Source organism: Lates calcarifer, linkage group LG20 (assembly GCF_001640805.2).
Source record: "Lates calcarifer isolate ASB-BC8 linkage group LG20, TLL_Latcal_v3, whole genome shotgun sequence".
Classification (NCBI taxonomy): Eukaryota; Metazoa; Chordata; class Actinopteri; family Centropomidae; genus Lates; species Lates calcarifer.
In genome coordinates, this window is record NC_066852.1 from 15,727,654 (window position 1) to 15,747,056 (window position 19,403).

A 19,403-nucleotide genomic window follows, 5' to 3' on the forward strand; every position below is an offset into this window, starting at 1 on the left:
TGCTGTGATGTGACAACCTGTCTTAGATTTTTTTTTCTTGGTTTATATTATTATTTATTTTGTAACGCTAAATTAAACCAGATTAAACAGATAGCTTGTACACAAAAATACAGTCTGTCCATGACATATTTCTTTACTAAAAGCACCTGAGTTCGCCGGGAAAAGTGGCACTTGAGGACTTCTGAAATTGAGAGATTTTACGACGAGGCGGCACTTGAAAGCAGCATCTCGACCTGACCTAAAAGCGCGCTCCCGGCTGTACGTGACTACGCCCCCTCAACACCGTACGTGCGCGCACCCCTCTATCGCGTGGTGGGGATCATCCATATTGCTGCTGGTGGTGGAGATAAGGTTGTAATCCTGAGAGGCCCTCGGACACGTTTCTTTATTTTTATATATGTTTTAATCCAGCGCTGACTGCTCTGCGTCTTAGACTGAAGCTCTTTTGGTCTAGGAGCGACAGGGGAGCGGCAGACTCCGCGGAACAACTTCACATTTCCTTGAAATTGAAGGCGAATTCGGGCCGGGGGGAGGACTGGTAATCCTGAGGGGGGAAGAAAGACGGTGGTGGGAAATGGCCACTCAGGTGGAGGCTCTCCTGCCCGGCAACCCGCTTGCCAAAGCGGAGGAGCACGGCAAAGTGATCCGAGGTGAGCCGGAGGAAGAGGAGGGCGGCCGGGGCGACGGGGCCAAGCGGCAGACGGGTGTCGCCGACCAGGGGAGCAGCGGCGGCAGCAGCCCCGGGCAGGGAGGGACCCCCGGTGCGGAGGAGCAGACCTCCAAACAAGCGACGGAGGAGAGCAAAGGAGGCTGTGACAGCGAAGACAAGCAAAACGAGGAGGGTGTTAAAGACGGCAGCAGAAAGGAGTTTACTGAAGCTCCCCCGCCCAAGGTGAACCCGTGGACTAGGAAAATGAACGCGGTGACCGTGGTCAGCGTGAATGGACAAGCACACCACGGTTTGTACCCTCCCTACATGCTGATTTTTTTCCCCCTGGCTGTCAGTGTTGTGTTGGTGTCTGTCCGTCCAGGTGTGGTTCTACGGGATGACCGAGCTGCTGTCACGGGGAGGGGTGCAGGGGTGGGGGGGTCATATAGATAGATTTATTGAACAAAAAGAGCTAACTGGGTGCAGAAACAAACCCTGTCTGTAGTCGCCCTCTTGTTGCTCCCTGCAAGCTGGTTATATTTGGAGTGAGAGCCCCCCCTCCTCCTAGTGAAGGCTATTCCTGGAGTTCATGGTGGCAGAGTGGACCCATGGGCGACTGATTACACAAGGGATCACACCCTTAAAAAAGTTAAAATGCTCTAAAAGTTACTCCTCATACCGTATATGCTTGCGACAGTCAGAATTTAACCTCTTTAACCACAGGATACGTGATATTAACTGTTACTGTTTTAAGATGAGATCCTCATTGCCATGTTTCTCCTTAATCATGATTTGAGGAGTTTAAGGTGTAATTAGGGGCTTTCTGCTCCCGTGCAGATGAAAACAGTGCTTTGCTCGCTTGTTCCGCACCTTTATGGACACGTTGTGTTGTAGTGCAGTGGGTGTAAAGTTGCTCTGCTTGTGTCATCACACCAGACAAACTGAATGCATTTGAGGAGATCGAGTGTTTGTGTCAGTGGGTGTCTTTCTCTGCACTTTTTTTAATAGTGGAGGGTGTGGGAGTGGGGGGGATCTTAATTTTAGCAGTGTCACCGTGCATGCTGGCTGCAGTGGCTTTAAACTTTCAAGGGAAGGAGAAGACCCTGCGAGTCAGACTTGTCCTCCTGCTTCATCACCATCTCCCCCCTCTGTGTGTCCAGTCTCGTGCCACCCAGTCAGTCAAACCTTTGCTGACACACTCCCTGTGCTTTGCCCAATGCTTAAACCGGTGTTCATCACTGTTTACGTGTTTGTTTTTGAGGCGGGTTTCGACACAGAGCCACGCCAGACTAATGAAACACCCACCCATGTCTCGCATTGCAATCAATTAGCAGAAAAGCCACGAGCTTGGCCGGTTGTGTGTGTGTGGCTACTAAGCCAGCTAACAATAGCGCGCACACACATACACACACTTCTCTGGCCTAGTGCGTCGTCAAGCCCTTCACAGTCAGATGTTAGCTTAGCTTCCAGGTTGCTACTGCCCACCTCCAGTCACCCTGTGTAAAACATGTCAGCCTTTTTTTTAAAAAAAAAGTCTTTCTAAGGTCGATTCCCCCACACAGAGACACGACCGAACACGACACATCTGCTTGTTTAATCTCTTAAAAATGAGCAGGTTTGTTATGAGACATCACGTGTTCACTCCACGTGTTCCCCGAGAGAAAGGCATGGGGCGCTGCTAGCTAGTTTAGCTAAAGCACCGCATCGTTGCAAACTCAGAAGCCAGACATCGCTCGAGGTTGTCCCCGTGTGACGCAGTCCGGTGGTTTCGTGGTCAACAACCCGGTTGTCACGTCGTGTACCTGCTGTCAGCGCCGACCCGGCTCCTGCCTGCTCGTCCACCCATGCTAGCTATCGTTAGCATGTGAGCTAGCAGGCAGCGTCATCATGGCTTCTGTATGAACTGACTGTGATCCGGGCAAAAGCATCACGGCTAATTTATGCTTTGTCATTAAACACGCGTAGGAGTTATCTAAAATTAAGAGCTCATTAATCGATTATCTGGAGTGATTACTGGATGTGCACATGGGGCAGCTCTTGTCCTCCTCCCTGCTCTGGCAAAGCAACGTGGTTTCATGTCTCTGATCTGTGTGTGTGTGTGTGTGTGTATTTTTTTTCCCTGGACAGTAGCTGTTTTGTAGTTATACAGTCATATGGTCATCCTGGTTCTGACTACAGTTTGTCAGCTATTTGTGTTGTTTTTTGTTTGCCAGCTGGTCTGTTTACTGTGCTGAAGCATGTGTAACTAATGTAGACTTAAGGGTACAGCCTGTACCCAGAATCTGGACCGGTCTGGGTGGATTGGATGGATATGCTCCAAAAGCTGTCACATCAGCAAGTAAACCTGGCTGGTAGCCAGAGGTTGAGATAACTAAATAGGAGTGTGCCCCCTTTTTATGTTGCATTCAAAGACTGAAAATGGTTTTAAGTGCAAGTTGTAAGCTGATTGTTGATTGTATGTTTAGAGCAGCAGTTCTTTTGACCTCTTAATACAAAGCCATATCTACTTGGACTTGTCACAGTTTGTGTTAATGATATGTGAGCAGTTCAATCAATGATTGAGTTACTCTTCTAAGATTGAATTGTTTGAAGAGGCAAGTAAAGGTTAAACTGTGTAGTACCTATTAAGGGAGGAACAAAATCACATAATAAGAGTTTGAAAATCAACATCATTTTTGGTATCAAAGTGTTTTTGGACGGAGAGAGTCATGACTCTCATGTGGAACCACTGGATTAGAGCAAGCATCTGAGACCTATCTTTTCTTCTATGTTGTTCAGTCAGTGATTTTAGAGAAATTTAAATGTATTAAGGCTCAAACTAACGCTAGGTTTTGTTGCCTGTTAACCCAGCAATTACCTTCGTCATTAGTCATTTAACAAAATATTAGAAAACAGTGAAAATTGCCATTTTTAAAGCCCAATGTGACGCCTCCAAATTGCTTGTTTTGTCTGATCACCAATCAAACAAATGAGCATCAAGCATCAACTTATCACAACCGAGAAGCGAAAACTAAAGACTGTTTGTTCTTTTTGTTTGATATGTCTTTTAAATTAGGAATTTATTATCAAAGTAATTGCTGATTCATTTTATATCAATCCGTTAATCAAATAATAGACCAATTGTTTCACCTCTAGATTATATCATGAACAAATGTGTTTGATAATGTAGTGTGAGTGTAGACTGGTTTGTAGCAACATTCAAACATTGTACTGTTACAGTGTCATTTTGTAATGGTGACGGCATTCTTGGCAAAACTCAAAAGTCTTGCAAGGTTTCTTTCAAGTTAGAAACGTTATTAACAACAAAATGTACAAAAATGTAAAAATAGTCTTTTTCACTGGTAGAAAGTTTTCATATCAGTCATGTATGCTCAGTGTGTCCTTGAACCAGATCCTGAACTCCTGTGCTGGATAAAAAAACACAAGCTGAAAAAATTAAAATGTGCTTGCACGGCTTTGTTGTAAGGTCACACATTACTATGTGAAGCTTTAATTTGTGGCAAGAGAACGGTGGATCTGTTTTAGGGCTGTAAATAACAGTTGTTTTTGTAATCACTTACTCACCTAGTCCAAAATATGGTGAAAAAATACCTAGAGCCCGAGGTGTCTTCGGATTTATTTTTTTGTCTTAATGTGAATGGGATATGCTAAAACCTTCCATATGAACTCATGTGTGTAAATAAAGTGACAAAACGACAATGGCTGGATGCCATACATTCAGTCATCATTGCCCACCCCTTCCAGGAGTCGTTAAAACATCATAACCATCACCGCCCACCACTTGTTCTGTGGAAAACTGACTCGGTGAGCATTTATCAGTTTGATGGCACGAGAGAGGAAATATTTTTCACCCTGTTAGATGTGGCCTTTGAAACCCTGAATGCTTGTCCAGAGGGGAGAAACTCAAACTCTGCATACAGAGGTCAGAGAGGACATTATTATCGGAAATTATTTGAGCTCTAGAAACTGCTCCCTCTGTGTAAATGTGAGACAGGCCAGGCAGTTCAGAACCACTGAGCTCGAGAGATCATCAAACCAGTCAGTAGTTAGGTGGAATGCTGGTTAGGCTGGGCATCTCCAGAGAGTACACCTACCAGTGTTTGGCTGCTAATTATAGTAGTAAACATGACTGTGACTTGTCTCCAGGGTGTGTGGCTGCATTCTTCATACAGCCGCCAAAAAAACACCACTGCGACTCTGGCATGCAACAACATTTTTCACCAGGCTGGTCTGTTTTTTTATAAAAAAAAAGTGGCCACACGCTGTGGAGTTCTTATGTAAACAAACAAAATTCATGTTTATCAGTGTTTCATTGAGGCTTGAGAAACCTCTTAAATAATTTTCCTTCCTCATTTTTTGAATATTCATTATGCGTTTTTTACATCCTTGCTTGCCTGGTAGCAGTCATCCTCTCCACTGCCTTTGTCGGTGCATTATGTTTCTTTGCATGTCACCACAACCAACCCATGAACAGCAGAGTGGCTTGAAATGGCCAGTAGGAATGTGCTTCTCATCCTTCTGTACAGGCACGAACTGCTCGTAAATACATTGCCCCACAGTGGTATTGGTGATCCACAGGGCACCTTTAAGGTTTTGCTACTAATTCATCTCTATGAGGAGCAGGACAAGACGTATTAGCTTCTGGTTGTGAGCTGACTCTGCCTCTAACTTCATGCATAGTTCAGTTTGATCGAACTTTGACAAGCAAAATAGCAAGACTCTGCAATGTCCAGCCAGTCTGAGAGAGTGGGGGTGAACTTTACCCGGAGGTTACTGACAGTGAAGTGTTTTGATAAGAGGAATGATTTCCAGCTTTTTGGACTGTTGTTGCTTTTCATCACACCAGGCAAGAAAAATTTACCAGGCGAAATCCAGTCTAACTGCATCGTTGCAGTAGTGTTGAAGCTGGTGTGACATTTACATTTGTAATTGAGCTGAATCACTACTTAGTTTTGCTTTCACTGGTTCTATAATATGTTGTTTTGTGCATCTGAATGTTGGGATTGTTGCAGAGATGCCACTAAAGGCAAAGTGGAGCCATTGAACAAAAACAGATACTAATACAGATAAGTTCGTAACACCGGCCTGATGCAGTCATGGCCCTTTATTCTTCTCACTGTCATGTGTTTAAGTAAAAGTAAATTGGGTTCAGCATAACCTTTCAGGGTATTTTAAATGCCTATGGTCCAGAATTTGAACTCCACAAAGTGGGCTCAGTTCCTCTAAACAGCTTGAAGTTGTGATTCATAAGTGTGTATCTGGTCCCTGAGGGGCGTTTATGGTGGATTAGTAGTGGTGTGGTCAACCTTCCTCTGAAGGGTCACCACAAAACAAGAGCACCAGAGTTTTTCTATGAGCAGACCATCTCTGCTTAAAGTTTAGTCCATGTCCACTTGGTTTTTCAGCTGATACTCACAGGGGTTACGGTGTTAATCAGAACATACTGAATAAAACATGATACAAGATACAGAGTCCAGTGCACAGAGTTAACTCTAACTTCCAGCAAAATGCAGCCACTTTGGCTAAGCCAGTTAGTTTCCTGCCCTGCTGCTGTTAACTGACAGTAAGGCCGTGGTCAGCCTGAAAATAACCTTAAAAAAATTTAAGGGGCAGTGTGGGTGTGTTACTGCAGGTACTGGTGAGAAGATAAAACACGAACCAAGACGTCCAGTTTGAAGGCTTCACAGATGCCAAGACGAGCGTCATTGCTGCATCAACACACAGTCGTCTTCTAACCTAGAATGAGTAGGGAGCATCTTTATCTTCTACTTGTGAAATGTTCAGTGACTTCTGAACTAAATATTTAATCAGAACCTCTAGTTTCTATCGATGTGTTATTTCTCATGGGGCTGCATAAGTGGATCATCTTAATGTTGTTGGGGAAAACTCTCAATATGTGCTATCAGTGTGTTGGGACTGGTTTTAAAGTTATGCCCAGTTATGACACCCAGTGGCCCATTTGTTAATTATGGACATAAGTAGGTATTTTCATTCACTTTAGAGGTCTGCATGGACTTAAAACCCAACCCAAGATCACAAGCTATGTTGTATTTTTGCTTTATTTTATTCATTACTGAGAATCAGCTTTCCCTTTTGCCCTTTAGTATTGGCACAGCCAGAGAGAGAAACGGAGATAAATGTCTCGATGAATCACATTTGACAATAACCAAACCAGAACCCAACGTGACAGTTTGACCAGACCTGTCAGGTTCAGGTAGCAACACTCTTCTGAATTCTAGCAATAATATGCTGTATCTGTTTAAATTGACTATTTGAATTGATTTTCAAATGTGCTGTTTTCACTTGAGGCAACACTACAGTAGCTAACATGTTTTGGGGAGGCCAACAGATGTATCCACACAGACTGTGTTCTCCCTCTTGCCTTGTGGATCCTCAGCACACATGCCTCCACCTTGTTAATGTTTGTATGACTTTACTGTAACACCTGGTCCGTGAGGAGATGTTAACTTCATGAAGGACTCATCATGCTCTACACCCACCCATCATATGTACTGATTCTTAATAACTAACTAGCTCAAAATTATAGCCTGACCAACAATGGATTTTTGTCGCTGATAATAATATTTTACTTAAAGAATCAGATTTTGATATGTCTGACATTTTTTAAACAAACATATAACATAGACATTTTTAACAAGAATCTTTTAACTTTTTAAAAGATATTTACCAAAAGTAACATTTTATAGTTAGATAATAATAGCCTATGGTTGAAATCGAGACGTTATTTCTAAACACATTTAGGCATTTTTGTAATGCCGTTTCTTTAATTGACTGACATATGCACCAACATTGCTTTATCTGTAATATGTAATATATCAAGGAATTTGGGCTTTTTACTTCATTGTCGGTATAGACTAGTCTGAACTCTAAAATATGTCAGTTTTTAAGGCGCTAGTGAAAGGTTTTTGAGGAATTTTTTTTCTCTCGGGGGAGGGCAGCTGGCTGTGGTCTGATTCCACTGAGATGAAGACATAACATCTAAAGGTTGTAGAGATAATGTACTCATATGCACTGTTCAGTTTGAGGTGTCAGATTACAGCCTTTTTTAAGAGTCCATTTCCTTTAATTCCCTTTGTGACCAGTGCAGGCTGACATGTAATACTGCCCTGTAGCTGAGGTGTGACCCTCGGTCAAGAAATCAGGAACGACTGGCAGGTCTGCCAAATGAATGAATGCGAATGTAGTTTTGGCTCGATGTGTTAGCATTTCTTTACCATGCTAATGCTGGCCTCTCTGCTTGAAACTGTGTGGTTCAAAGGGACTGTTGAATGAAATCCCCCCTTCTCTTCACACTTTACATAACATGTCTCTCAGCCATTTACTAATTAAAACCGCAGCTTTAGTTCAGTGAAGGTTTGTGTTAAACTTCAGGTGAGGAGTTAAGAATTTTTTTTACTCTGCTCCTGCAATGTTATACTAATATTTTACTTTAACCTCCTTTTATGTGGCAAGATTTAAACATTGAATAAATGGTTTATAACACACTATACTGTAGGTGTACAAAGATATAAGTACATTTTCTGGTGTATAATAATGTACGGTATTTGTCAACAACTTCCCCTAAGAAGACATGTTTTATATTATATTGTCATTCGTTATGTGTTTATATACCAGCCTCCACCCATGTTTGTCTACTGGAGGGGTTGTAGTTGTTGACAAATACTTAAAACACTTAAATCTGCTTATAACTACACCATAGTGTGTTATATGCTACTCATACCATGACTTCCTTGACATGAAAGCCTCCACTCTGTGTGTATGGCTTTCCTGACAGCTCTAAATAAAGTTGTGAATTTGAAGCACTCTTGAGGTGTGTGAAGTTTTGAAGCAGGTTGGCATTCCTGCAGAAGCTGCCTTTTCAGCAGGGCTTCACTGAACCCAGGGGTTGCTGTTTCAAAATTAGCACAGACACCTCACTTGTCTCCCGCATTTGTCCCCATCCTGTGAATCTTTTTCCTCTCTATCATGGATGTGAAGTGGCAGACCCCCACCTTCAGTCATCAGAGTCCTTCAAGGCTGTTTGTAGCTGGGTTTTTTACGAGGTGTCAGAGGTCATGAACCTGGAAGGAGTGCTGATGCATGAAGAGGTAAAGGGGAACTGCTGCAGGACAAACTGCTGCTGCTGTAGCTTCTGAATGGATGGTAACTGTGTTGATGTGAGTGTGGAAGTGAGGTTGTGTCTTCATGTGTTGAGGGTAAGGTGAGTGTTAATATCTTAAGTGCAATGGCTTTCTTTCTTTTTAGAGTAGAATAGAACAGAATCCTTGACAGGAAATTACTTTGTTACAGCAGCACCAAATATAAATTAAGATTTAAAAAATTAAAATCAAAAATTTTAAAGGGTCAGGTGAAGCCAAGAAGAAGAGTAACAAGAGCCATACTCTAACCCTAACCCTGCTCCTGAGCTCAATTGTTAGGAAATGTGTCTAAAATGATAGCGTATCTACATTTGACTGAATGGCACAGTTATGAAAGTCTTATGTTATTATATTTCACTCAACATTTATAGCTTCAACTGAGAGCTGGAGCAAGATGATGAATGAACAGGACAGAGTGGGATTAGATGAACCTTAAAGAGAAATGACAGGAGAAAGCTGTATGTTGAGGGGTTAATGCTTAATGGCTTTGTCAACACCCTGGTTGGCTGTTGCCATGGAAGACAAGGAAAACTATCAGAAACACTGGTTTTAGTATTTTTTGTCAATTTTCTATTGCATTTATTAGTTTTCTTTAAGCCTAGTTTTTTTAACCTTGAATTTGAGGATTTGCTGCTTTTCTCTGTTATATGATTGTAAATTGAATATCTAAAGCGTTTAGGCTGTTGGTCAGACAAAGCTGTCGGGTATCAAAGGTTAGAACCTCAGGGCAGATTAACCCAGAGTGGAAATACTAAACTAAGTAGCAGCCTGTTTATTTTACACACTACTCCACCTCTCCCTCTACACCTCACACACCCACCCCCCCCCCACACACACACACACTCACTGTGTCAGCTGTTTGAGATGAGCCCTTGTTTTAAGTCGTCCAGCTTGAGTTGCTTTATCTGCCTCTGGGTTTGTGTCTGGATTCAGCGATAGAGGCACACCTCAGACCGGGCAGAGCAGACGTTCGCTCAGGGTGTGGATCATTTGCGTTGAGGATGTGTCCAGTCAGTAGTGTATTAAAAAAATTGTGTACGGGCCAAAGGCCTCAGTTCACAAGTATGAATAAGCATTCTTGAGGAAAGAGGTTTATGAAAATGTTTATCACAGAGCAGGGTGAGCCACGAGAGAGACACGTTATTCACAGCTTGTTGACCAGAGGTAACTTTTACTTCTCCACTTTCATAAAGGATGAGGATATCTGAAAGTGAAGTGAGTTTAGGTTTCTAGGAAATAAAAAAAAAAAAACATGTCTGACAGAGTAAAGAAAGCCAGACTGGAAATGAAAGCAACTGTTATGTTTAAATCACAAAATCCATCATTGTTTGACTTCAAGCTCTGTTTCCAGGTGAGACACCTGTCTATGCATTCAGTCCAAACCAGCTGCCCTCGCCATAACAAGGTGTTTTCTAACCAGTGAGAAGAGCAAAAAGCTGCAGTGACAACTTTTGCCATTTCTCTACAGTTAGGATTTAGCTCACTTCTATGACTGTGCACTGTGCCAATTCATGTGGCTCTGTTTGGGCCTCACAGCCGAGGACAAAGCTGCCAGCGCTGTATGCTTCTTCAGAAACGCTTGTTAGATTGTTCAGTAGCTTCAGACACCACCACCCTCTCCCCCCACACAAAGATGTTGGCTTGGGGGATGGGGTGAGGTGGGGGTGACCAACAGTTTTTGCATCTTCCTGAAACAATCAATCCAACCTTCACACCCTCTTCCGCTGTGATCAGCCAGGTCTGTGGAGGTGAGAAAGTAAACTAGGTTTGAACTTTAGCTCTCTTTTCATTCAGTTCTCTTGTGTACTCCTCGTATTTAACAATTAATGCATCTCCTCCTCTCCTCTATGACAGCAGGCATTCACTCCGCCTTCGGGTGTGGCCATTTGAAACAACCATAAACATGTCTGACCTCTGACGGGGTCTGAAAACACGCTTTACAAACCGGCGCTTTTTGAGTGTAACCTGACCCCGACTGCGTCAACCTGCACTGTTTCACTTGGTTGCCAGGTTGACCTTGGCCAAACTGTGACCGTCTCCTCCCTCAAACAAAACCATGTCTATCGGTAGTTTTTTTAGTTTTTTAGATTGTAACTGGACCTCTGTGCTTCTGCTTTTATTGTGAAGCAGCTGCAGGAAAGGCAGTGTAGTTTTCACGGCTAGCTCAACTCTCTTCTCCAGTAGCACAACAAGATATGGACATATTCAGAGCTATTATTTCAGTGTTGGGTGAAGAGCTGTGGTTGACAGGTTGTTTCTTTTTGTTTGTGAGAACACCTTCAACATGTTACCAAGGTCAACAATGTTGTTTACCTCACTCTGGTGTCCTGTGAATTAGCAGCGAGAGTACCAAGCTGTTATATCAGTTATGTTCATGACATGACACGAGTCATTAACATCACATAGTTGTCATAATGCTGTAGCTCACACCAGCTGTGTAGTGAAAACTCTCAGCCACACACTGCAGATGAAATGTGTTTTAATCAAATTGCAAAAAAAAAGCATCCCAGAATAGATTTGAGGATTCATCCAGGAATTTGAAGGCAGAGTTGCTTAGTGTGAGCTCAGCATTGGGGCCTGTGATGTCAGATGAGAGTTGATGTCAGGTGAGAGTCATTAAGCCCAGTTACTCTGTTGTTACATGACCTCGGCTTAACGTGTGTGTGCGCGCGAGCGAGTTGTTACTGCTGCTCAGTGTACATAGGGAGACACCTCCCAGCCCTCTGCTGTCTGAGCCTTTGACTCTGCAAGAGGTGATGTCACCATACTGATCATGTGACGATGAGGGAGAGTATTTGACGTGCGCGCGTGCGTGCGTGTGTGTAGCTGGGAGGCAGGCGCTCTGTGGTGTACGCTCTGACTGCTGTTTCCTCCATATTTGGTTCTTGCAGACAGGCTTCCCTCCTCTGTCGTCACTCTGCTCTGCATGTAAGACCATCAGACTACAAGCAGCTACTCGATACAACTGTAGATAAGTTTCATTCTGATTACATGTTTACTTGAGATTTTTACTGTGAGAAATGACTAATCATTTATTTAGGTGATTTCAAGGTGATTGTCACTCCTCCTCAGCTTCCCTGCGCGGAGTCAAAATGAGATATTTTAGCTCTCTTCAGTGCCTTTTAGGGAACTTTGTGTGTCTCAGATCGCCCTGGCAGTATTTCACATTTATTTTATCTAAAGAGAAACAGAAATTCATTTTGATATTCAAATGCATCTGTTTTTAATAAGGGTTTTTTTCTATTAGACCCTGGCTTCTGTGGAAAATTGTCATGTGAGGAAGATATGAGTGCGCTTCTTTTACTCCCTTTAACTTGTAACTGGGAAGCCCCAGAATCCAGCGCTCACTTAAATAAGTAAATCTTTCAAATCTGATGTGACTTCAGAATGATGTTACAATACATGTGGTGGAATATGGAAAAAAAAAAAAAAACTGCTTGCCAAAGCCAACAAAGAGTCCCTGCATCTGGCTGAGGACTGGGCCGGTTTCCCAACACTACCACTGTGTTTATCTAAGACTGCAGAGCCGACGTGGCACAGAGTTTATTTATAGGTTTCACCAGCAATATACCCCATGGGCTTTGGAGCAGGTATTGTCACTGGTGCGTGCTGTAGCACCCATGGGAATTTGTCTTTGGACTCCACCTGAGCTGTGTTCTCTGCTGCAAGTTTCTGAGAAAAGAGTGAGAGAGAGGGACTGTGTGTGTTTGGGGGGTGGGGGGTGAAATGCGAGATAATACTAAGTTAACACAAAACCAGCATATGAACAATAATACAAAGTTGGGTTTATGCAACTTGAGGTAAATTAGCATTAATATCCCTGCAGCTGCTGTTTTGTTTTAATTTATGTGGAAATGAATCAGTGAAGCATTTTGGATGTGTAAAATGATCAAGATATGGAGCCTACAAAGCTGAGTGAATTAAACTAACGGTATTATGAAACAGAGGACATAATGGCTAATGTGAACTGGCGGGGGTTGGTGGCGGCTAATGTTAATGGTAGCCTCTGGCTGTCTGGCGAGCACAGCAGGCTACAACAACACTCCCTGAGTGCTGCGAAGAGAGACGAAGAGAATAAACACACAGGAGGGGGGAGGGAGGGAGAGAGTGAATAGTGAGGAGAGGGGAGGAACTGACAGAGGGGAGAGGGTGATGATGGAGGAGTCTCTACTTACTAATGTGTGCTGGGTGAACTGATGATTAGGGAGAGGCAGTTAAAGGATGACTGCAGTGTTATGTTGGTTGCCATAAGTTTTATGGCAATTACACATTTACATCCCATGTCTGAATAAGCTCTGACTTTCGTATAGAAGTAAAGATGGTCAGACCTCATTCACGTATATTTTTGTCTTTTTTTGAAAGGGCCGTATGAGTCTGCAAAAAAATTCTTGGGCGGTTTTGTAATTGAAATATTTTCCCCCTCTTCTCTCCCTGTGCCTGTGGGAGCTTTTCAAACAGTGATGCACTGTTTAAGGCTCCTGTTATGGATGTTGATGTGGTCAAGCACAAGGGATTTTCTAGTGGTTTTGCTCTTAATGGCTTCCCCATTTTATATTTTGACATTTCAGGTGGTTGTATATGTTTCTGAGTCACACTGCAGAGCTGCAAATACTGAAGAAGCTTTTGTTTCCACATAAGCTCAGCTTTTTGAGAGAAGGGTTAATGCATTTCCTCTGCCTCATCCTTGATTTTGCCTGATTTTGTCTTATTTGCTTATTCAACTCTGGATAAAGTATGAGCACTTGGTTTGATAAAACTCTGTTAATGCAAACATTGCAAAATCAGCACTTCTGTTGTCCCTCCTCCTCCTCATCTGTATATCTTCACTAATTCTCTCTCCACCATTTGTTTCTATGTTATTTAAGTATGTGTCTCTGCAACGCACACACAGACATATGCACACCTGACCTGTCCTTGAGTTTCACAGAATATAACACTCTTATCATCGCTTTTGTACAGTTGGGCACATAACGCTTAGATAACACCCAGACTTCACTCCTACCTGTCGAGTCAGATTGTTCTCAAGGTGCTTTTACGCTCGGAGCAAATACTCCCTGAAACTGTAAATCCCACGATCGTGGAAAAGATCGTAATCATTTACTGATGTGCAGTTGGGATAATAGAGTTTTGTAATGTCTTCAAAATAAGGTTGTCTGTTTTTCTGTTTTACTTTAATCATGATGGAATAAGTAGAAAGTTACGTTATATTTCTGTCCATTTTTCTCCTGTCCTTCCTTGACTTGCAGACTTAAATGATTGTGGATAAAATTGGAATTACTTGACTCTTTAACTTGATTTTTTTAAAGTTAAGTATTTGGAGGTCAGCCACATAACTTACATGGCAAACAACAATAACGTAGGAAGATTCAGGATAAAGATGGTCTGGGCTTTTTTACTGTTGAATACGCCGGTTGTAGCAGTCTGAAAATTTGGGTTCGACCAGTCAGTCCCCCAACATTTTGTGGCTGTGGTGGCAGGAAGTACTGTATGAGGAACCAAATGTAGAAGTGGATTCCTGTGGTTAAAATGCATGTGGAGTTTCATAAATACCTTTTTGGTTATGCAACTGTATTTATTAGCAGCAAGGGTAACAAATTATACCAGCACTTTGTAGTAGGACATTGACTGAACCACCATTTTCCTTAAAAAATGTTTCATTTAAAAATATCAAAGTGCCAAATAATACAGAAAGGTCAGGGATAATGGCTACTTCCAAAAGGAAAACTGAAATAAATCAATTAAATCCCAGACGACATCTAGAAAAGGGCGTTTTGGCCAAATGCTGTGTCGACTGTGACTGCCCGAGGAGCTGCAGCTTATAGTTTGGCAGACGTCCTGGCCCTGGGAGGCTCTCCTCTGACCTTAAACTATCATCTGATATCATCTGATATGCAGCGAACACTGAGCAGCCCTGTGAGTGATGCCTTACATGCTCACAATGGAGGAATCGTAGCTCGCGGCTCAGCTGATCAGAAGAAAGTGGCTTAGCTCGACAAACCTGCTGTTTAGCGTCGAACAGCCGCTGATTGTCTGCCAGTTGCAGCGGCTGACAGGACTACACAACTCGGTTTCCAGTTTTATGAAGCACAAACCAGTCTGGTTCGATGCATGACTCACAGTTCGTGGAACTGTGAGGCTTTAAGTAGTTTTGAAAGATCTTAAGCCAGTTTGATTGTATGAACAGAACAAGGACAAACTACTTACTGCAAATAGAAACTGTGTGGCCTGTAAAACGTCAGAATATCATCCCCACAGCTGTGGTGCAGTTGTTCAGTTTTCAGATCGGATGAGCTAAGCATTATGTTTGTCTCTGAACACCAAAAAGCACCTCAAGTTTAAATGACCTGCTTTTAAATAAATACTAAATCATAAAATGTCCCTCCACCAACATTTACTGTGATAAACAGACAACAGTGAGCATTTTGTGTCTCTTAATAAGATCTGAACCCAGTCGATTCCCAAAGTGGTGAATCGACTGGCAAATACACAGACTTTGCCATGCCCAGAGCCATGCTGCTGTTTCGGCTGTTGTCGTTAAAATGAATATAATGTATGAGGGGAAAAGTGACCAACTGTTTCAGGTCAGAGCACTGGTGTCTTTACCTGAAATTCAAATAAGTGTAGGAACTGAAAAAAAATAAATACTGGTTTTAAAAAAAGTCCTGTGGTCCTTACTCTGAGGCTGCATTTGAGAGTTGGAGTCCTGTCACAATGACGATGCTGAAACACTAAATAAAACCTGACTAAGGCTTTCATAATTCGTCCCACTTCCTGTGATTAGGCAGTGAAACCAGTCGGAGCATTTCAGCACTTCGCAGGAAAAATCTGACGGTTACAGGGCAAATCTGCTCTCCCCCGGTATGTGTCGTGGACTGTTAACATGCTCTGTCATGCACTGTATCCAGCAGTGTGACTGTGTGTGAAACTTTGAGGCTATTGTTGTTCACACTTTGTGCTCAACCTAAGCAGATAAAGGGGGGGTGGGGGGTGGGGATAAATACTCAAGGAATTTGTGTTGAATCCTTGACCTGAGCACAAAGTTGTTGTCCAGGCCAAAGTTTGTTCGTCAGGCTGCTGAGAGGAGATCAGGACTTTCTCATTGTTGTATGTGGCCTTGTAAAGACCCAAATCTTAATCTAGGTGAAGAAGAAGGAGAAAATCCCTGGTCATGCTGCTCCTAAAAAGCCAGAAAGACGTTTCTGCTGGAGACTCAATCCTCCGTCATGATTCTGTGTCGACTCTTCTTCGATCATGAATTTTGGTGAACGCTGCAGCTTCGGTTCGAGAAATCCTCTTGTCCTGCCATCTGTCATTAGCGATTTTTGGCTGAATAGCAGGTTCATGCGACGTCATCAGCCGCGATTGGGATCAGCAGCACACTGTTGAAGCAACATCTCACACTCCGTGCCCGCCGGAGTGTGAGATGTTGAGTTAACCATTGGAAACAACGCAGGGCTTTAAGAAGCTTTTATTTCACTGTGAAATGTAGCCAAGAGGTTAAGCTGCCAGCTTCACAAAGCAAACGTTTCAGTGGTGAATTAGTTCATGTGACCTTTTTATATTGCATAGAACCAGCTGCTTCTGTACAAACTGATGGGACAAGATGAACAAAACTGTTGGACTTGACTGAAAGGCAAAACCAAATTTCAGTTTAATATGTCATTTTATTTATGCTAACATGAAAAACAGAGCTGAACTTCTGATCTTTGACCAGGATGACACACTAGAGTTGCTTCATTTAAAGGAACTGGGGAAGACTTGAGATTTCATTTATAACCTGTGCTAAAAAGAAAATAACCTGTCCTTAATAAAGACGTGTATTTACTTAAAGGAAGGATAGGTTACAAATATTCTGTCTTTGAACATCAGCAGCTCAGTTTTTCACACAGTTATATCAGCTCCTTTCTCTTATTCAGACACTATGTCAGCTGTTTGAGCAACAGCTGAGGAAACAAAATGAGACTTTATATCAAGTTGCCTTTTCCAGTCTATTCAGTGCTTGTTCTGTGCTACTTAGTCACAGTTGCAGATAACAAAGCACGCTGGAATAACTTGTTGTCCTGTTTAAATGACCATCGCACCGTGCTTGTCCTGTATGTACACCACACCCTCGGGCCATTGTGGGCTCAGGTTGCATGGTTGTTTTTAGACTTTATGTCCTCTTTTTGATCCTTCCTGACACTTTATACCATGCATCCTCCGACAGAGAAGAAACTTCCTAGAAATTCAGTTTTGGAGAAATATTTCTGCCGACAAAGTTCCCTCTGTTGAAAATGCCCGGACACATGACTGTGACACAGTTCAGCAAACGAGATGAAGCAAAGGTCAGAGCTGTAGTGTCAGGGAGTGTGAGTTAAATCTCACTATTAATTCTGCTCATGTATTCCTGTTCCTGTTGGTGAGTACAGATCTCAGTGCTGCTGTTTGTTGGACAGTTTTGTGTCTCCATCCACTAGCTGCACCTGCTGCGTTTGGATCCTTATTTTTCAGGGCTGCTTTCTGTCTTACTGACCCTCAGGGTGGTTGTGCAGTCATGCTCTCTGCAAACATGACCTCCAGTTGGTCGCAGTTTTTGCCTGCAGGATTGTAGTAAGACCAACATACAGTGTACTGTAGATACTGTGCTTGCACTAATCTACCTCTCTGGTAGATTGGTGCACTCTCACTGGACCTCTCAACAAGGCTGGAAAAGAAAAGCCAGACAGATTTTCTGCCCATAAAAAGTTCAACATTCCTCTGTAAAGAATGATAGGATCTCAGTGTAACCTTACTACACTTGTGCCTTTGCTTCTTCTTTTTGAGTTGATATTCTCCTGGTTTGGCTTCTCTCACTGCTTGTTCAAACAGTAGTCAGCAGTAATTGTCAAATTCATTCCTAGTTACAGTGTCTTTACCCAGCCTGGCCTTTTGTTATTTATAATTTTTTCTCATCTCTCGCTGTGTCTAGAACTGTTCTTACACAAACATAAGCTGATGAAGAGACTTGTGAACACACTTTCTGCTGCGGACGTACTGATATTTCAAGATATTTCCCGTCATGTTTTGTCTCCTGTCTGATGTGTTGTTGAAGGCTGCATCTAAAGATTACTTTCAACATCAGTATCACTTATTTGTTTCAATTCATAAAAGGTTTCCTGGAGCCCAGAATGACATCCTCAGATATTTAATTTACAATGATGTAAAAAAGAGAAAAGCAGCAAATATTCACATATGACAAACTAATGTTTTGAGTTGGCAAATGTTTTAAACAATTCTGATAATTATTAAAATTGCGTGCAGATCAGTTTTCAGTCTAGGATTAGTCGATCATTGGAAAATTAGTCAGCAAAATTTTGACAATCAGATTAATATTTCTTCTGCTTCTTTTATGTTTTCATAAGCAAAAACTGTCCGACATTAGCTGATTCCAGCTTTTCAGATGCTGATTTGATGACTTTCTTTTCTCATACAATAATAAACTGAGCATCAGTTCAACAAAGCAACATAACTTTAGAGAGAGAGTGAGAAATTAGAACAGGCATTTTCTGACATTAACAATCAATCGATTAATTAAGAATTAATAGTTTCAGCTACAGTTGGTTGAATATCTGGTTACATACACTCATGTTTGTGATGAAACCTTGGTGCGCTGCAGCTTCTGGTGTTTTTACATTGTAGTCTGCCTAAGGATTTTACCCCCCCACCTTTCTGGTGCTGTCCCTCGACACGATCGTCCTTAAGGAGCTTACTGAGATTTGCTCTTTGGTGTAAATGGCTCAGCGAAGTCCCCGTGAGCCGCTCTCACTCCTGGAATCACTGAGTGAGACAAGATCTCTTGAGTTTAGGACACAAGCCAGATTGACACGATGAAGTTAGCCTAGCTGCTCTGTTGGTTTGTTTGTATGAATATTCATGACCTGGAATGGCGCTGGCTGGTCGTTGTGGCTTGTTTTCATGAGGAAAGCTGCATTTTCAGACATACCTCAGTTCTTTTTCGGCTAAATCGAAGCCAACCACAGACATACACTAAGAGTTATATACATGGCTTCTGTTGAATGGAATAATTTACCAAAACAGCAAGTGCTTACACAATAAACAAATTTAATTGTACCTAGAGCAGACCATGTGGCTGAATATATGTGTCTTTCTACCTGTTGACTTAGTTTTCACAAAGGATATGGGTGATTGTGTATGTAAACACAGCTCTGTTGTGGTAATTATAAGCGGCCACCTGTTTGTTCTTGTGTGGCACAATTTTTATCTCGATTTTGTTTGGATATGTGGCAATTAGTTCTAATTTATTGATATTATTGATGGTTGTGTGTGTTATTGGTTTGGTTCTATATTTTTTCATGGTCTGGACCATTGCTTTCATTGTTGTATTAATGTTTTATTTGAACATTTTTAATTCATTTGGACATTTGTAATAAGATAATCCTCATTAGTCTTCCACATATTTGCACAAATGTGGAAGATTAGCAACTGCTACGTCAGAAGCTAATGACAAACCAGCCACAACAGTCAGCTGACGGGTCCCAATTATACATAAACATAAAATACTGGGAGCACATATGAAGTGTCATTTTGGCTTATTTAATCACTTTAGTGCTAAAATG

The 19,403-nt window shown here is 42.1% G+C and overlaps 1 protein-coding gene across 3 annotated transcripts in view; it reads left to right on the forward strand.

Annotated features, from left to right (window-relative positions):
* Positions 1–302: 302 nt before the first annotated feature.
* larp1 (La ribonucleoprotein 1, translational regulator) overlaps positions 303–19,403 on the forward strand; it is a 49,646-nt gene continuing 30,545 nt past the window's right edge. For all 3 annotated transcript variants that reach the window (XM_018691355.2, XM_018691356.2, XM_018691359.2), the window contains exon 1: positions 303–959. In XM_018691355.2, the coding sequence (XP_018546871.1) occupies positions 575–959 (385 nt within the window). In that variant the 5' untranslated portion in view covers positions 303–574. The remainder of the gene's footprint in view (positions 960–19,403) is intronic.